Source organism: Pleuronectes platessa, chromosome 23 (assembly GCF_947347685.1).
Source record: "Pleuronectes platessa chromosome 23, fPlePla1.1, whole genome shotgun sequence".
NCBI classification, from domain to species: Eukaryota; Metazoa; Chordata; class Actinopteri; order Pleuronectiformes; family Pleuronectidae; genus Pleuronectes; species Pleuronectes platessa.
In genome coordinates, this window is record NC_070648.1 from 3,924,905 (window position 1) to 3,938,474 (window position 13,570).

Genomic DNA, 13,570 nt, shown 5'->3' on the forward strand with positions numbered 1-13,570 from the left:
ATCATTTATAAATCCCATCATCTCAGTAAATACCAGTGTTCCAGTCTGGTTTGTCTTCTGCACACATGTGGACTCACACTGATCGTCCCTGCACGTGCAGCTCGTCAGACATGTTTTTAATAGAGAGGAGATTCACTGTTGTTTTGAATCTGCACTGATGGGGACAAGTCATCACAGAAAGACGAACCCTGCACTGATGGCTGAAGCTAATCGAAGCTAATCGAAGCTAATCTTCAGTAAAGCTAAATAAGTAGCTGACAAGAAGAATCTCGTTTTTCAAAGGTAAGATCTCTCACTCCCTCGTCCACCTCACCTCCTCATATTTTTCTAATCTCCTTACTGTCAGAGGAAAGATGAACACCTCGAGTTAGCTAAGTTCACCATGCTAGCTACTTAGCGAGCTAACCGGTGCTAAACTGATGTTTTCCCAACAAACAACGTAACATAATTAAGTGGTTAGTTATTGTAATGGTAAATAAGTTTTCTGAACTTAACACAATGGCAACCGAACGTTGAACGTTAGCACCAGTTTGGCTAAAGTTAGCCGGGAACAGTTAGCTTGCTAGCTAGCTAGATACTTAGCCCCTCTCAGTTCATTCAAATGGATTCAGATTTAATAATCTATAAATCACAACACAATCAAAAGACTCATTCCTCATAGAAAGTATTTTTTACTCTGAAGTGTAAGTTTGAATTCAGGACATTAACTTGTAATAGAGTATTTTTATTTAAATATATATATATATATGTATATATATACCTATACTTTTGCAGTCTGGTGACAATTAAGTTAAAATCTATCATTTCTATCTAGCAATTGACACCACCTCTATTACAAATTTATTTATTCTACATCCTGTTTCTTTGCATAGGGGCGTGTGATTAGAATTAAAGCTTTTTTCACATTATAGGTAATTTTTATAATGTGGTATAATAAATCTGAGAAAGTGTTTATCGTAAATCAACACACGTGAAATCAAAGCCAGACCAACCAGATTTATATAAAATCCTCCTCCAATATATAACCATATATGTTAAAGAGACACTGTGTGTACTATTATACAAACTGTATTTTTAAAAAAGGCTCTGGGCTAGCAACTAAATATTTATACAAACCCCAGAAGTGGGAGAAAGGGACTGAGGATGTTTATTGACAAGTTTACGAACATAAGAAGTTGTCAGAGGAAAACAAAACTTAGTTTGATCACTTTTACTTAAACGTCAGTCTCCTGTAGTGAGTGCTGGGTGTATTAACAGAAACCAAAAGGCTTTTGAGTATAAATGTTCCTCCTAAATGCGTGGATGACATTAACTGCTTCTGTTTGGATGCTGTTGACAGGAGTCGGTACCATGGACGGAGGGCTTCCCGGGCTCAGGCAGAACACACCTGGTGCTGGTGGTGTGACACAAGAAATAAAGGTCCCCCCCGCGCCTTTCAACATGAACCAAAACCCTGCAGTGGTTCTGCCCCTGCTCTCTGAGAATCAGATGCTTGTGTGGGTGCACCTGAACCAGATCGACCTACAGCTGGACTGTGTAGCAGAGCTCGACAAGGCCTTTGACGTCTTCCCGTATCTAACACAGAAACAGACGGCTGTGCTGGCGCGGCGCTGCTCCCTGCACCCAGACCAGGTGAAGGAGTGGTTCATGGCACAGAGGCTCCGCTACGGCATTAGCTGGGACTGTGAAGACATCCAGGAGGTTCAGAGGAAGTTCAGTCAGATTCGGGGAAAGAAAGAGCTGCAAACCCAAACTACCCAAAACAGGATGCGGGAAGAGGTGAAAGAGGAGACAAGTGAGAAGAAGGAACAGAAGAGAGGGGTAAAACAATCTGGAAGGAAGAAGGCGGGAAAGGTCCCGGAGAGCTCAGAACTGGGAGGAAATGGGAGGGCTATTGAGCGACTGGAGAGCAAAATGATGCAGGAGCTCCCAAAGAACAAAGAGGAGGACAGTGAAGTGGAGACACCTGTGTACGTCAGAGAGAATACTCAGAAAAGGCGCAAAAGGAATGCCGTGCCAAACAAGATTGAAGAGACGATGGAAGACAATGACGGTGTCCTGAAGAGAGACAGAGAGGGCGAGTCAGAGACCACATTTTTAACCAGAGAGAAGAGGGCCACGCTGCGGTTGGCTTTCTCTGCCTGCCAGTATCCTAACGGAAGTGACTACGAACGCCTGGTGAGGACGATCTGCATCCCGCGGCAAACGTTGGTGCAGTGGTTCAGCGACACGCGCTATTACATAAAGAAGGTAAAGCCACGCTGGATGAAGCAGGAGCAGCACAGCCAGGCGGTGGCCAACATCAGGTACCGGCAGTGCCTGAAGGAGCTGGCAAAGGAGCAGCTGAGACCAAGGAAACGCAACTTCGAAGAGGAAGCTTGAGAGGAAGTAGAAAATGTGCATTCAGATAAGAAATGGTGCCTCCGCCTCTGCAGCCAAAAGAACCGGAAATGTTGATAACCAGTTGCCATGTTGGATGTTGTGAATTGGCCTGTTCTTTCATATGGAAGTTATTGTTGTTATACTGTCGTTAGTTGTTGATTAGTGTGTAAACAGGCATGTACAGCATAGTCGTTTTATAGTAGTTATATATATATAAAGTTATATAGTCGTGTCCCACTGTGATGTGCAGAGGTTTTTATTCTCATTCAAGTTAAAACACTTTCATTGATTGAACACGACTCGTTTTATCATTTTTAAAACATTAACAAACAAAGTTAGTCATCTTTTTTTTAACTAATTACATGAATATTTTACAGGAGATGATGTTAACAATATGATAAGAGTAATAACCACAGACTGTTAGAGTGGTAATCCCCCGGAATCCACGTACATAAAGTTGCGCCTAAAGAAAGCTTAGCCTTAAACTAAACAATTGATTGTGAAGGTTTTGCAATTTTGTGTGTTTTATTCTGTATAATATATACAATTGTTCATCACGTTGTATAAAAGTGTCACTGTGATATTAACTCAAAAGATAGTCAGGTCATGGTTCTTCTACCCCCCCCCCCCACACCCTCTCAAGATGGATCATTTAATCAATACAGAGAAGCTTACTCGTGAGAAAAAGGACATTTCGGACCTCAGATCAACATCAGACCGCGTTGCTCTACTTCACGTGTAAAATAGAAAATGTCTGTCCTTGCCCCCGTCAGTTCCAGCTGGCCGTGTACTCTGCCCGCTGCGGCTGCCAGAACTCGGCGCCTTCGATGACGCGGCGGATCATTGAAGCGGACGTGATGAGCAGGTGTCCGGCGGCCTGGAGGAGGGCGGAGGCCACACGCAGGGCTTCTCTGCAAAACAGGACAGAGAACAGGGGACATCAAAAACTGTTTTCTAGTCTAAACACCCAGGTCCAGCATCATTCCATCACTTCCCTGACGGCCAGCTGCTCTCATGTTGGACTTGGGACTGGATTTCAAAACTCTTTCTGTCTTTTCACATCTTCTCACTGAGAAAACTGTGGTACTTCAAATATAGAGTTCAATTTTTGAAAATGTTCTGTGTTACTTGATAATCTACTTCAGAGAGAAATATTGTACTTCATGCTCCAGTGTATTCATTTGGCAGCTGTGGTACTACCACTACCCTTAACAGTAAAAGACAAAAAACATATTATATCATATAAATGTGATGCTAACGTTTTTTTGGGGGCTTGTGGCTCTTTACAAACAAGTTGTTAGCAGTTGCAACAAGGGATTATTAACCTCTGACCTTTTCAATTTATATTAATAATCCTCTGAGGTTTAAAGAGGTATAATTATTATTAATTAATAGTTCATGATGAGACATGAAAATATAAATTTGTGTCACAGAACATTGTTGGACTCAATTACTTGGTCATCGATTTAAATCTATATAAAATAGTTTAAAGTAGCTCCACTTCCTCCAGCTACAGCTTTGATACCTTTTTGAATGAAGAACTTTTTACTCATGGAGTGTCGGTACATATCCTTAAATAGCATCTGCCTACTTGAGAGGATGTTGCTTATTTGCTTAAACACCTCACCTGAGGATCTTCTTGGGCCCCAGACACTGGAAGTCGGCGCTCACAGAGTACAGCCCCTGAAACGTGGCCTTCACGCTCAGCGAGCCAAACATGTCCTTAGGGCTCATCTTGTAAAGGTCGAAGGTGACACGCGCTATGTCTCTCCCGGTCCGAGGCTTGTTGTTGTCGTGAGATTTGGGCACGACTGCACCCTGGAAGGAATCAGCAACAAAGAGCACATATATTAAATAACTGTGATCTTTTGACATCTTAAATCTGTTTTAAAGGAACTTTGTAATAACATGAAAACATGTCGGCTTTGGTCACACGTACTGTCTGGGATCTCCACGTCTGTCCGGGCTCCAGGGCCATGAGCATTGTGTTGTCTGGCAGCGTCATGAGGAACTCGTCGGTGTCCACCTCTGTGCCGTCCTCCTCACAAACCAGGGACAGAGACACTGCAGAGAGGGACAGCAGCAGCGCCTGGTACACCTACAGCACAGGTACAACTTCCTGTTACACCCTGAAAGCAGCGTTCATGTCGTAAAAGGGACTTGTCTTGATTGTAATTTCACTCACACAGCAGTTGTGTTATATGTCGAACAGACACCATCGCACTGACGTGAATTTAAAGTTCATTTTCATACTTAAAGACTACAGTTTAGAATCTTTTAGTTATTTTAGAAAGGGTTTAGTTTGGTTCGATTTAGGACGATGTATTTGATTTCCCTCCATTGTCACGCTCACCCGTTCTTTCAGCTCCTCCAGGGTCCCAGCTGTGATGCCCTTCCTGGTCGCCCTGTTGTGACAACACACTCTGAAGGGTCTCTGCGTCGGGGACCACACTCGCTTGGTCACTGACCTGGGGTCAGACAAAACATAAACGGTCGGATCTACATTCATTGGTGATTATTTGACTCGGGGATCAAGCCAAAGGAAGCAAATTCACTGAATATCAACAGTACAAAACGAATTGTTCACTCACTTGATGAATGAGGATGTGCCTTCCATTCTGGTCGATGTGTTGTTGTCGCTCCCCACAGCGTGATTGTTGTGTAGGATGTTTGGTGGGAGATTTTGTGTTTGACCCAGTAAGTGGACTTTGCTCCAAACCTGGTGATTACTCAGATACAGAACAGCAGAGGACAAGGTGCATCTGGTCACAGTGGGCATGTGGTGGGTGTGTGTCTGTGTGTGTGTGTGTGTGTGTGTGACGTTTTTCAGCTTGTTTACAACATAAGCACAACTGATAGCAGATGTTTGAGGTTGATATCGATACCTGGCAATTAAACACCCACATTTGGACCATACACACTATTTTCTATAGTCTGTTGATTATGAATGAATATAATTGCCTCATTTATCATTGATGATTTATTTAAGGATACAGATTAAAAAAATTATATTTTACAATATATATTACAATAGATTTAGGTGATTTATATTTATTTAAACTCAAATGGACACCTGTCAACATTGGTATTACTGCCATAATCATGTGCTTCTTGATTTCTAGCCTTTTTATTTCTATTTATTTCATATCCTTAAAAGCTCAGATATTCCTCTCAACCTTCCATTTTGTTTCTCGTCACATTCTTTTCTTATTATTCTATTTCTCTTTTAAAAACAAGAAGCTAAACACAATTTGCAAAAGCAGTTAAACTGACGTCAGTGCAGGAAACGGCTCTACGTCATGTCCTGATAATAACAAAACAATGGGAGCGCCTGTGTAAAGTGATGTTGTGCTCGCGCGGGGGCGGGGACTCCACCATTTGTGCCTGTGTGCTTCACGTACAGTCCCGGAAGCACCGCCCGGCCAGGGACATGCCAGGTGTTGACGTGTGAGCGCTCCTTGAGATGTGACTGAAGGCGGGAGGATGAAGCAGAAGTTTCCTCGGTAGCTTTGTTTTTTTAGCGCGGAAACAACAACAACAACAACAACAACAGTCGCGATAACATGATACAAAGTGACCCGTCGGCTCCGGAGCGACGGAACATCTCAGCGGCGTCTCGCTGACAACTCCCCCCCCGGTGCCACTGTCGGTTTCCCGTCGCGGTTCGTCGCTTCCAACGTTGACTAGCGGAGCGAGTTGTCCCAGGCTGCTAAGCTAACGTCGGGTTCCACGTCAGGTTTTAGGTGATTTCACTGGTTTTAACAGATTTTAACAGCGGGATGGCCACGAGGAAACCTAAAGATACTGGTGAGTGTGGAGATGGTTCGATGTTCACTATTTAAACTGGGAATCAAGACGAGCAGTGGGACGTTAGATCCGCCAGGGTGGGTGTTAAACAGCTGGTGTCAGGCTCCTGCGTCAGTCAGTTAGTTGGTCAGTTAATTAATCAATTAGTTAGTTAGATATATTAACGTCCACCCCAGTCCCAGCACGTCCCAGTACCACTGACTGGGTCCCTGTGTGTTCTGGATGAAGCAGAATCCTTCAACCAGACCTGGGTGACACATCCAAAATAATAATTAATCATATGACTGCAGCTAGAGGTAAAATGGATGTGAGTTTAATATCAAAGACAGGAAAATTATAATCTGCAAAATCAAGAATCCACAGACCAACTTCATTTAAATGTAATGGCTAAAGAAAAGGATTTAAAAGATCTCAGGCTGTTGAATGGGTCTAGGTGTATTCTCTGTTAGTTTGTTAGTGTATCTGCAGTTAGTGGACTCAGTTGTGTGTTTTGTGTTTTGTCTCGGGCACAGATGTCAGCCTCCCCTTCGCTGCCCTCCAGCTCCTCGCCCCCCCGGTGCGCCTGGTGTCCGCGGCCTTCTGGAAGGTGCTGAAGCAGCGGGACGTGATGCAGTACGGCACCGTGGAGGAGTTCGTGACCCTGGCCTGTGACACTGTCCCCGGGCTGCTCACCGTGAGGCACCAGGGCAAGCTGACGCTGGGGCTGAGGGGACGGGTGAGAAAACACGGCTTTTAATCTGAGAGCCTCTCTCCGTGTTTAATTCATACCTGGTTTGTGAATGTGCACGTCATCGTCCTCCTCCACCTTCTTTCTCAGCTGATCTTAGAGCTTCTTCGTGGACAAGATCCTGATGTGATGCTGATTGAGCTTCACATGAAAAGGATCCGTGCTCCGGCCGCCCCTTCGTCCTCCTTGGCTGCTGCGGTGGTAAATGAAGTCCACTATCGTGATTATAATGTTAAAAACTAAATTGTACGACACACAAAGCATTCTTCCTCTTTTGTTTCCCAGAGGAAGGACGTCAAAATCGCTAGAACAGTCGAAAGCTTCCATTCATTTATTAACGTGCTGCTGACAGACCCGGCAGAGAGAGACGAGTTCTTCAAGGTGAGTCCACAGGGAGCTTGTGACTTTCATCTCCGCTCAGCCGATGTTCGCAAGAATTTAACGTCTGACAACTTTCACTCTTTCCGCTGACAGGAGGAGTTTCCTGTGGAGTACGGTCCAAAGTTTGACGAGGAGCTGGAGAAGCTGCTGTGGGAGTTTTTGATTCGACTGGACCAGTTGCTGCCAGTTCCCAACCTCGCTCAGGTGCGCTTGACAGCATCAACCATGGTTTCGTTGCAGATAAAACTTTATTTATTGTTCTTTCATGGCAGTTTTTAAACTTCTTTAAATGTTCAATTTAGACCAGTCTATGTCTCAAACAAATGTTGATAGTTTAAGAGTTTAAACTGATAAAGATGAGAGCCAACTGGTCTTATCCTATTTTGAAATGAAGTTGTTTTTAGGGGAACTGTAATATCTTCTTTTCTTTTGCCTCCAGACTGTGTCGTGGCTCAGTGATTCCCCCCCGGTCCTGGAGGAGTGCGCCCGCTCAGCCACCCAGCCGCAGCTCCTCAACATTCTGCTTCAGCATCAAACCTGTCTCGGTCATCTTGAGCCCGCAGGTAGAGTGAGATCGTTTCCTCCTGGAATGACTCTGACAGCAAGACTTTAACTTCAGTCATCCATCTCCAATCATCTCAGTTGTTCATTGTGTTGTTTGTTTTTTTGCAGCATCTCTCCCTCCAAACATGGGAGACTCCATCCTGGATTCACTTTCTCTGCCACCGTCTGGAAGAGTGGCTTCAAATCAAGGAGCAGCCAAATCGTCTGCAGAGAATCAGTGCGGTAAAGGGAAGACACCATTTATAAAACCTGTAATTGGACTCATATCCAACGAAGACGTACCGGTCATGGTCCTGGCCAGTAAACGGGCACTTAAAGACGACCAGCCAGCCGCCTCTAAAGATGCAACAAACAAACACTTAAAGTTCACTGTGGTAAAAGAGAGACAACAACCCAATGATGGAGGGAGGGAGGGTGAAGAACATCTGGAGGGGGAGAGGGGCGTCTCCAACAGCAGCAGAGGAACCAAACGCAAACAACCTGACAACAGACAAAGTGAATTCGACGAGGAGGAAGAGGAGGAGGAAGAGGAAGACGACGTCGCAGGCATGACGAAATCTGGGAAGAGGAAGTTGAGCAGCGTCAGGCAAGGAAGCGATGACCAGAGAACAAGTGAGAGTGAAGAAGAGCAGCTAAACGGGGCAGCGCTGGCATTGAGCATGGCCCAGCTGGGCGTCCAGAGTCTCCACCTGCCGGACGACCCGTCCCTCTGCTCCCTGTTCAAGTGCTGTCTGAGAAAACAACCCAGAATTATCATCAAAAAACTGCCAGTGGCCTCTGCTGGTGCCAGCAGGATGGGCGGAGGAGCAACATCCTTCTATAAGGAGGAGAATCAGAGGAGGAGGTCACCGGTCAAAGCTCCGATGCACAAAAGCAGGAGCTTCCAGCTGGAGAAGCCGGACTCAGACAGTTCTGGCCTGGATGACAAAGAGTAAGAGACACAGTGCAAAGTCTGTCACGGCCTAATGTCGAAGTTTGAAACTCAGACTCGAGCTGAAACAGTTCCTTTATGTGTTCTGGATATTCTGTGAATCATATTCTCTTTTATTTATGAAATATAAATGAAAACAGAATCTTGTCTGCTGATGTTTAAATTTCACAATAAGGCAAAACCTGACATTCTAAGTAGATCTTAGAAGAGAATACACACAACTCATAGAGCTGACACTTTTAATGTAGTTTATTATTATTCGGTTAAATCTAAAAACAACGGGAACAACTGATTTCAGTGTTTCTATTTTCATTAGTTTGCTTTTCTCTGTCTCAGTAAGATAGCATTAGTGATTTTAAATATGTATGTACACTCTAATGTCCTTACGTCTCATATACAAATAAAAACTTCTTTATTATTTAAGTGTTTCCTGTTTGTCTTTAAACTCTAATTATAAATGTTCTGGACAAAGCACATCAAAGCGTCTGGAACATAGAACTCTGTGGTTTAATGATGTTGTTTCTACTTGACAGAAATCATCCTCTGTCGTCGAGTAGCAGCGGCTCCCCGCGCCGACGCACTAACACAGGTGATTTCACAAACTGTAGAATCATCACGGGGGGGGGGGGGGGTATTTTCAATAGCGTAAACAATCGTCTGCTCTGGATTCAGTCTTAACTGCTTTTGCTTTCATGTTTAGAGACGCCGGCCGCTGCAGGAGGAAGTGAAGACTACGTCGCTGACTCTGAGGATGAGGCCACGAAGAACTTCAAAGGGAGGGTGTGTATGATCAGAGATGGAAGTGAATAGAAATAAAAAATAAGTAGTAAAATAGGGAAAGTAGTAGAGATAATTTACTAAATGAAATCTCAGATTTTTAAGATCATGAAAACAATTCTACAGTAAATTGAATCTTCACTTTTGCTCTCTCCTCCTCCTCTGTGTTTTCTCCCCACTGTCTCCCCCAGCTGTTCATGAAGCGCTACTACAAGACCAAGCACGGCACATATGTTCCCACTCTGAGGGAGTACTGGAAACCAGGGGTGGCTCGGAGAGACTTGCTGTCGCCCGCCAGTAAACGCAGGTGATGAAACCGATCCTCACCGCCTGGTCTGGTGAACGCCAGGATCTGGACTTTCTGACGGAGCAACCAGTTACTTAAAGTAATCTCGAGTTATGCTGTAATTGTTTTGAACTTCAATACTTAATATGTCATCATGGAGAACGAGCCCTGACATTGTATTGACACCGATTATGGACAATGTCATGCGAATATTAATTTTTCATAATTCAGACCATTATTGTACAGTTAATTTGTAAATATATATTGGGCAATATCTATTATTTCTGTAACAAATACAATTTTTATACATTTCACACACAAGTATGTCACATGTTATGCTAATAAAGATGTATTGAAACTGGAAAAATGTGTCACTCTGTACAAACCTTGCTCAACTACGTTAGTCAGTTGTGTATAAATATATATATATGTGTGTGTGTATGTGTTTTCTGATGAAAGATGCATTGTTAAATGTATTTATTTAGAAATTGAAAAGAAGTTCATCAAATAAACTTTAAAGATGAAATTAATGTTGCAGCTCATCATGACGCCATTTGTTTAAACTCACATCTTGATTAGGAATCTTAACAATCACAGAACATTAAGAAAACAATGCAGAATCTCCCATAAGAGGTGGATGGGGCCGTATTCTGCCAGTAATCAAATACACAAACAAACATAATCAACACAGACAAACAAGAATCAAGTGCACGTTTGTGTTGTCGCCGCTGGGGGCTCAGAGTCGACAGCCCACCCCCCCCGTCACCGTGACCGTCTCTCCAGTGATGTACGAAGCCTCGTCCGAGCACAGGAACGCGATCACGCTGCCAATTTCTGCAGGCTCACCAATTCTGAAGGGAAACGTGAAACATAGTCATAAGTTATTCACGTTTATATATATATATATATATATATATATGTGTATATATATATAATACCGGGGGCAAGTTGACGAGTGACTTTTACCTTTTGATGCTGAGCTGCTTCTTGAACTCGTCCATCATGTCGTCATTTCCCCACAACTGAGACAAAGCAGTAAATTAAAAACACGTTCATGTCCACGTCCACTTCAAACCCAGATAACTAATAATGAATCCCCCCCCCCCCCCCTCAATCCTGTCCTCCCCTCAGACATTTCATTGGCTTTTTACAAAGGGGGAATTTTAATATTTTTCAATCAAGCCTTTTATTGGTGAAAAAACAAACTATTATAAACTTTGGGCCCAAGTTGAAAAATACCAGAATTTCACTTTTAAAAGAAAAATTATGACTGTTACTAAATATGAACACTAGGGAGCAGCAGTACCAACTAAATGTCTAACTTTACCTCTTCAGTTTTATCAGCATTATTAATCTGCTCCATTGCTCCCTCTAGCTTATCTCTCTCTCTCTTTATGTGTGTGTGTCTGTGTGTGTGTGTGTGTGTGTGTGTGTGTGTGTGTGTGTGTGTGTGTGTGTGTCTGTGTGTGTGTGTCCTCCTCACCGCAGAGCTGAAGCGGGTCCTGATGACTCCAGGGGCCACGCAGTTCACTCTTATGTTGCTCTGAGCCAGCTCGGGGGCCAGCGCCCGGGTCAGACCCAACAAGGCTGTTTTACTGACGCTGTACGGACCCAGCGCCTGCAGCCACATGAATAAACTTCATTACTATACTGTACTATTTAATATAATATATAATACTATAATATGACACTGACCTGCATTGGTTGGTATCCAGCCACCGACGACACAAACACTACATTTCCACCTCTAGAAGAGAAAAACACAGACTTCAAATAATTTCACAATAAACAGTGTTATAGTCTCTATTGTTTGCATCTTCTCTCACTCACCCCCTTTTCTCCATGTGAGGCGCCACCAGCTTGGTCATGAGAAAGGCCGACTTCACATTTACAGACAGGATCTAGGATGGGAAAGATATTTCAGCTAAATTCAAATATAAAACACGAAGGTAACGCTGTATTAATTCTTCTGATTATTCTAACTCATATTCAGGTTCATAACCCTGGAGCCTGGTTAGCACCTTGTCCCAGACGTCCTCTGTGGAGTCCATGATGTTTCCGAAGAAAGGGTTGACCGCTGCGTTGGACACCAGGATGTCGATTCCCCCGCACTTCTCCAGAGTCTGTTTCAGGACACACAGGATGAGATGATAAATGAGGTTATAAGTTAAAAAATAATCACTGAAAGACTCAAGATTATGAGGGTTTCAGTCGACAGGAGCCCAGGAGGGATAGATAAAACAAGAGGTATAACTAACGATACAGTCATACAATACAACCCAGTCCCCCCAGTTGCCTCCTTACCGTTTGAACCAGTTTCTCTCTGTCCTCTCCTATGCCCACGTTACAGGTGGTGCCAGTCACTTGGATGCTCTGGCTCTGCAGCAGCGCCACAGCCTTGTCCACGTTGGCCTGTCGCCGGCTGCTCACCACCACGTGGGCGCCTCTCTTTCCCAGAGCCTCGGCGGCGGCCAGACCAATTCTGAGGAGGGGGATAGAGAAGGTAATATCATGAATATGCTGTTTTAGAGTAAATGCAACTCAACAACAGTGGTTGGGTGTTTCTAAGGTGTTCTGTGATAGTGATCATATCAGTCACTGTGTTGTCACAGCATCAGACGGACACTTGGTTGGTATTTGTTTCCATTTTCTTGAACATTAATAAAGCGTTTTCATGCATTTTCGTTGATTTGATCAGGCAGGTTCAGGAGACCTGTGTTTATGAGTGCGTGCAAGGGATGAAGAATACAAATACAAATCCAGATCTGGTGAATTTAAATGTGGTTTCATGAGGTGACTGTTGGGCCTGGATTTAAAACACAGGTGTCACGCATGGTTCTTACCCATCTGTGGAGGCGGTGACGATGGCCACCTTTCCAGCCAGGCTGCTTTGGGCCATGCTTCTCCGGGCAGAGACAGTGTTGGTCCTCAGGCTCCTGAACACACTCCTCAACATCACCTGAGGACACAGAATGGCCGTGTGAGTGAGTGTGTGTGTGTGTGTGTGTGTGAGAACTCTGGGGAAGTAGGGCAGAGGTCACCGGAGCTCTGGCAGCTGAGTGACATGATCAATGAAGAGTTCAGGAATTTAGGATTTTAATGAGTAATGGTGATAAACTAATGGTGACGTATTGATCTGAGCAGCAGTTATGATCACACACTTTTTAACATGTGCAGGTAACTCGGTTCAAGTTGGTGCATTGGTGTTTATTTTGAAATCACGTGAGCATGCATTAGTGCAGATATGATCAGGAGCAGCGGCTCACCCTTCGGTTTGTGCAAGGTTCAACACGATGTTGTTCTCAGGAAGGTTTCTGGTACAAACACACTCAAAGTCCAGTGTCCGTACCTTTAGCTACCGACGACTCACAGACAGTGACATTGTTTTCCGGGTAAAAGTCCCGCTGTCAAAATAAAAGACTCCAACAAGCAGTCGGTCGTATTCTTTTATTTTTTAAATAAAATTCTCAATAAAATAAGAATTAGATTGAATTCACCGGGGGTGGAATTTTTTTTAGAACCCAACAATAGCAACATAAAGTGTTTCGTCGTTGTATTTTTCGAATCGTACAGCTGAGTCCTCTGATTAACGACGCTACTCGAGCGTCCTCAAAGGCAACCTAGAAAAAAACGAGCCAATCACAGAAGCGCCTCGCCGCACGCTGCGCTCAGCTGCTCGATCTCACAACGCCCTGGATGGGGCGAACGCACGGCA

At 44.0% G+C, this 13,570-nt stretch overlaps 4 protein-coding genes across 4 annotated transcripts; 2 read left to right on the forward strand and 2 right to left on the reverse strand.

Moving 5' to 3' along the window:
- The first annotated feature begins 33 nt into the window (after window positions 1-33).
- homezb (homeobox and leucine zipper encoding b) lies at window positions 34-3,641 on the forward strand. Its single transcript, XM_053416227.1, has 2 exons — window positions 34-282; window positions 1,340-3,641. The coding sequence occupies exon 2, from the start codon at window positions 1,351-1,353 to the stop codon at window positions 2,380-2,382; it is 1,032 nt and encodes a 343-aa protein (XP_053272202.1). The 5' UTR covers window positions 34-282; window positions 1,340-1,350; the 3' UTR covers window positions 2,383-3,641.
- cideb (cell death inducing DFFA like effector b) lies at window positions 2,623-5,176 on the reverse strand. Its single transcript, XM_053416229.1, has 5 exons — window positions 4,974-5,176; window positions 4,736-4,850; window positions 4,322-4,480; window positions 4,010-4,200; window positions 2,623-3,293 (listed from the first exon to the last, which is right to left on the reverse strand). Exons 1-5 carry the CDS (start codon window positions 5,159-5,161, stop codon window positions 3,152-3,154), a joined length of 795 nt encoding a protein of 264 aa, XP_053272204.1. The 5' UTR covers window positions 5,162-5,176; the 3' UTR covers window positions 2,623-3,151.
- A 537-nt stretch (window positions 5,177-5,713) lies between these two features.
- On the forward strand, window positions 5,714-10,385 carry tinf2 (TERF1 (TRF1)-interacting nuclear factor 2). Its single transcript, XM_053416226.1, has 10 exons — window positions 5,714-6,189; window positions 6,702-6,904; window positions 7,007-7,117; window positions 7,202-7,297; window positions 7,391-7,501; window positions 7,737-7,860; window positions 7,970-8,792; window positions 9,326-9,381; window positions 9,493-9,572; window positions 9,761-10,385. The coding sequence occupies exons 1-10, from the start codon at window positions 6,162-6,164 to the stop codon at window positions 9,878-9,880; spliced, it is 1,752 nt and encodes a 583-aa protein (XP_053272201.1). The 5' UTR covers window positions 5,714-6,161; the 3' UTR covers window positions 9,881-10,385.
- Window positions 10,386-10,449: 64 nt separating this feature from the next.
- Window positions 10,450-13,420, reverse strand: dhrs4 (dehydrogenase/reductase (SDR family) member 4). Its single transcript, XM_053416228.1, has 9 exons — window positions 13,122-13,420; window positions 12,699-12,814; window positions 12,160-12,337; window positions 11,877-11,978; window positions 11,686-11,756; window positions 11,551-11,602; window positions 11,339-11,473; window positions 10,822-10,877; window positions 10,450-10,706 (listed from the first exon to the last, which is right to left on the reverse strand). Exons 2-9 carry the CDS (start codon window positions 12,809-12,811, stop codon window positions 10,592-10,594), a joined length of 822 nt encoding a protein of 273 aa, XP_053272203.1. The 5' UTR covers window positions 12,812-12,814; window positions 13,122-13,420; the 3' UTR covers window positions 10,450-10,591.
- Between the last annotated feature and the right edge of the window lie 150 nt (window positions 13,421-13,570).

Bases quoted from the DNA above. Each gene is read 5' to 3' on its own strand.
- homezb (XM_053416227.1), top strand. From the start codon at position 1,351: ATGGACGGAGGGCTTCCCGGGCTCAGGCAGAACACACCTGGTGCTGGT.
- cideb (XM_053416229.1), bottom strand. From the start codon at position 5,161: ATGCCCACTGTGACCAGATGCACCTTGTCCTCTGCTGTTCTGTATCTG. The intron at 4,201-4,321 runs GTACGTGTGACC...GATTCCTTCCAG, and splicing joins AGACGTGGAGATCCCAGACA to GGTGCAGTCGTGCCCAAATC. The intron at 3,294-4,009 runs GTGAGGTGTTTA...CCTGTTTTGCAG, and splicing joins GGGCCCAAGAAGATCCTCAG to AGAAGCCCTGCGTGTGGCCT.
- tinf2 (XM_053416226.1), top strand. From the start codon at position 6,162: ATGGCCACGAGGAAACCTAAAGATACTG. The intron at 7,861-7,969 runs GTAGAGTGAGAT...GTTTTTTTGCAG, and splicing joins CGGTCATCTTGAGCCCGCAG to CATCTCTCCCTCCAAACATG. The intron at 9,573-9,760 runs GTGTGTATGATC...TGTCTCCCCCAG, and splicing joins CGAAGAACTTCAAAGGGAGG to CTGTTCATGAAGCGCTACTA.
- dhrs4 (XM_053416228.1), bottom strand. From the start codon at position 12,811: ATGTTGAGGAGTGTGTTCAGGAGCCTGAGGACCAACACTGTCTCTGCC. The intron at 11,603-11,685 runs GTGAGTGAGAGA...TTTCTCTTCTAG, and splicing joins CCTCACATGGAGAAAAGGGG to AGGTGGAAATGTAGTGTTTG. The intron at 11,474-11,550 runs GTCAGTGTCATA...ATGTGGCTGCAG, and splicing joins CTGGATACCAACCAATGCAG to GCGCTGGGTCCGTACAGCGT.